At 42.7% G+C, this 3,806-nt stretch overlaps 1 protein-coding gene across 2 annotated transcripts in view; it reads right to left on the bottom strand.

Annotated features, from left to right (window-relative positions):
• Window positions 1–1,113: 1,113 nt before the first annotated feature.
• Window positions 1,114–3,806, bottom strand: part of g6fl (g6f-like) — a 9,851-nt gene continuing 7,158 nt past the window's right edge. The window contains exons 7-11 of one of the 2 annotated variants that reach the window (XM_025061300.1): window positions 3,084–3,206; window positions 2,835–2,908; window positions 2,656–2,682; window positions 2,191–2,237; window positions 1,114–1,949 (exon numbers count right to left, since the gene is read on the bottom strand). In XM_025061300.1, the coding sequence (XP_024917068.1) occupies window positions 1,946–1,949; window positions 2,191–2,237; window positions 2,656–2,682; window positions 2,835–2,908; window positions 3,084–3,206 (275 nt within the window). In that variant the 3' untranslated portion in view covers window positions 1,114–1,945. Of the gene's footprint in view, window positions 1,950–2,190; window positions 2,238–2,305; window positions 2,683–2,834; window positions 2,909–3,083; window positions 3,207–3,806 lie in introns of those variants that run through there. The other variant, XM_025061299.1, reaches the window with a different exon arrangement.

Below are 3,806 nucleotides of genomic sequence, written 5' to 3'. Positions count from 1 at the left end.
TGGAGTCGTACTGTTTTATTTATCAACTTTTTCATTGAGACATTTTTATTTCATTCTTTAAAATTGACTTCAGTACATGTTAATACTGAGCCCAGCGATATTAGTGTCGTGTAATAATAGTATTTCCTTTGTTCATGTACTTTCTGTACACTTTCTCTGACTTCCTTTGTATTCTCTACAGTCAATTTTCCTTTTATCTCTTTGTTGTTTTGCCATTATTTTCAAGTTTGAACTTGAACTGTTTTGAATAAACTTTGTGCACCTGATCAACGTCTTTCTCGTGCTGCATTTGGGTCTTGGCCACTTTCCAACGTTAAATATTGTCACATGCAGTTCCTCTTTTCTCCCCTATATTAAAATCCTGTGAATAGGAATATTTTTGGGACCTTGTTTCCTCCGTTCTTACGTCGTCACCCTCCATGATGTCATCTCTCACGCCTGACTGAGTGCTAATTCTGAACAGGTGCCATGATGAAACTCATCCTGGATGAAAGCCTTTCCCTTCACTCTGGTCACCGTTCCAACATCTTGGCCATCTGGACTCTTTCATCTGGCACTGAATGGAAACCAAAGGGACGGGTCAGAGAACGTCTCTCAGTCAGTTTGGCCACGAGAAAGTTTATCTACTAAACTGATGAACAACAGTTTTTTTAACCATCCATCTGAAGCTTTTGTCTCCTTCATTTTGTTTTGTTTTTCCCTTTGTTGTGTGATTTGGATCAGGGCTCTTTAAATGTGCAGTGTTATTTGTTTTGTTCACAGCTTTAGTGACAGTTTTCCAGTTTTATCCACACTGCAGCTGTTAAAGGTGAAGTCCGAAAGTCAAATGTCTCCACAAACAACACTGGTTTGAAAAAGTGTGTAGTTGAAGTAAAGTTATTCCATCGTGTAATTAATGATTCAAAACTAACAAGAGAATTATAGCTATTGTTTTTTTAATTAAAGTTAGTTCAAGTTTTTTTTGTCTTTCTTCAGTTCCTGGGAGTACAACAGCGTTGTTTTCAACTAAACAGGCTGAGATTCTACACCGAGTCAGTAAATTGTAAGTACATTTGTATTTTTCAGTACTTCATTACATATACTTTTTACAGATTTTTGTCTGATCGTGTGTTGTGGGTTTTCTTCAAATAAAAAATATTTGCTGTGGCTCAAAAAAGGTTGGTAACCACTGGTGTAAGATAAAACTCAATAGTTATAACAGCACAATAAGAAGGCGATTGATTTTTTTTTTCTGTTGAACCACAATTATACAGTTGTGTTGATTGATTTTTTTCAGCTGTCGTCACCTTTTGTGCTGCAAAAGATTCAATAACACAAAATAAGCTAAATAATTTCTAACTTGTTTTTCTCGTTATTTTCACTAATTAACTCTCTCTCCCATCACAAAGGTTTTTTTAAGGCATTGATATCAGAACGATGCCTGAGTCATTTTTATGCCTCTATAAACATCGGTCGTCGAGACAGACACCGAGATTAGGCCTAAAAAACAGTCATATCCAACAGCAGAAAAAAACAAACCAGTAAATATAAAAGTCAATCAAACGTCTTAATAATTACAATCAGATAAATCATCAATAATTAATTGATGCAAACTGGCTGATGGGAAGTCTAAGTCCTTGACCCTGGTCCATTCAAAAACACTGGAGCCAATAAACATCAGCTGAAGTGCCACATGGGGCTCAGGAGCCACAGGTTGAAGACCCACAATGTGCTGGATTTAACTGCAAATGACAGTAATGTTCATGTGTGGAACAGGAAACGTCTGAAGATCATTTAACAGTGAGAAACAAAGGAGTTGTTTTTCTCTGGAGCGCTGCTGGAGCCGACCCAGTCGGTCCACGGCTGCCATTGTTTATAGATCTCGTCTTTTGCGAACGAGAAGTGAGCAGACGTGACAGCTGGGTGAGGACGAACTGTGGCTGCGTGATCAGCTTTGACACTGCTCTTATCTGAAGACAAAGCACAAAGACAAACTCTACACAAAAAACAACCTCTCAATTCTTCCTTTATCAACAGCAGCGACGACTGAAGAGTCGCCTGATATCACAGCTCTGTGGCACAGATACGCTCCGGCCGCTGTGATGGCTGGGTGTGAGCTGAATTCAAGGGGCAGATGAGTGACAGTGGAAACACACACACATACACACACACACGCACACACACTCAGGTGGAGCGACTCTCTCTGCTCACCGCTCCAGTTCCTTATAGACATCATCTTCTCCCCGTGGTTTCAAATCCTGGTAAAGGATGATAAGAAGGAAGAACGCCGTGGAGTGAAGCACAGTGGGGAGGGGGGGGGGGGGGGAGGGGTTATGGTACTCAGGCCAGATCTGTGTGTTCCCATTGTGTAATAAGATTGATATGTGAACATCCACAGTACGACGTCTAAGGTGTGGGATTTTTATCTGGTGTAACAGCGAAGACGTCGAGAAGAGATGTCGAAATGAAGATGATTGAGTCTGAACTAGGGCTGTATACTGGCAAGAATCAGGCCATACAATAGGTATCACAATAGAGGGGCAACGATACGATATATTACGATATGAATGAACCAACAGCTGGAATATTGGACTGGGAATTGGTGAGGAAAAATCAATGACTGATCAATGACTGATGGAGGAGGAGAACAACTGGTGTCTGTGCTCCTTCACTCACCATGTAGACAGAACTCTGGGGAGACGCCTGTGGGTGAGGAGAAAGGAGGTTTAATGAACACAGATGAGAGAGGAGTGATAAGAGAGGGTTGGAAAAACATGGAGGGTGTAGGAGGGAGAAATGAGGGCAAATGAGGAGGGGTATTTATAGGTGGAGGTGAAGGTACTGAACATTTGTACCTCTTTGAGTTCCTCAGGATTTTCATAGATGTTCTCTGCATCACCCGTGCGGACTGACAGAGACTGTTCAATACCTGAGCACAGACAGACAGGACACACACACACACACACACACACACACACACGGTGGAGGATTCATTACAGTAGGCCCAGAGGATGTCACGGTCACGTGGCTCGGCCGACAGGGGCCAAAGATGGACGGAGCACACAAGGCTGTCAAAGAAAGAAAGAAAGTGCCGGAAGACTCACCACAATCAGAAATTTGTTTCCGTTTCCATAGCAACACACCAACAGCTGCAGCAGCTAAGGGCACCAGGAGTAATAAAGCAGAGAGGGAGAGGAGCAGGGAGGGGTGGGCCGCGCTGGCATTCACTACAGAAGAAGAGAAAAAGGCACGAATGTTTTCAAGAACGGTGCTAATGCAAAACTCATGGACTCACTGGAGCTGTGTGTGTGTGTGTGTGCGTGTGTGTGCGTGCGTCACACCCTCTAAAGTTCCTGCTCTTTGTTCCACATTTGCTCCTGGTTCGTGTCAGCTGGGCCAGCACGTATTTTACAGCAACACAAAAACATTTGAAGACGCAGCGCCGTTAAGTTTTCCGAGACACGTTACGAGCGTTTGCGTCACGCAGCTGTCCGTCACATGTACGAAATAAAGTGAAGCAACACAGGTCCTGTCAGCCGCGGTGAAGGCTCTGTACGGCAGCTCAATAACCATCATGTTGGCAGGTGCTTCAGTGTCGGAGCAAAATGGTTTGGGTTTTTTTTTTTTTTTACATCAGAGCAGTTTTTTTTCATTCATGTAAATAGCTCAAGTAAACCTGACATGGGCAAAATATGCAAAGAAATTTATATTACAGTTTGAATTGGTAATTGAACCAATGACCTTTCTGCTGTAAGGCAATAGTGCACACCACTGCAGAGAAATCGTGGCAAACTGTACGTACGCAACCCCACAGCCCACTGTCATAG

This window comes from Cynoglossus semilaevis, chromosome 13 (assembly GCF_000523025.1).
Source record: "Cynoglossus semilaevis isolate Cse_v1.0 chromosome 13, Cse_v1.0, whole genome shotgun sequence".
In the NCBI taxonomy this organism is placed as follows: Eukaryota; Metazoa; Chordata; class Actinopteri; order Pleuronectiformes; family Cynoglossidae; genus Cynoglossus; species Cynoglossus semilaevis.
The sequence above is the reverse complement of the archived record's forward strand: the minus strand, read 5'-3'. Positions and strand labels throughout refer to the sequence as shown.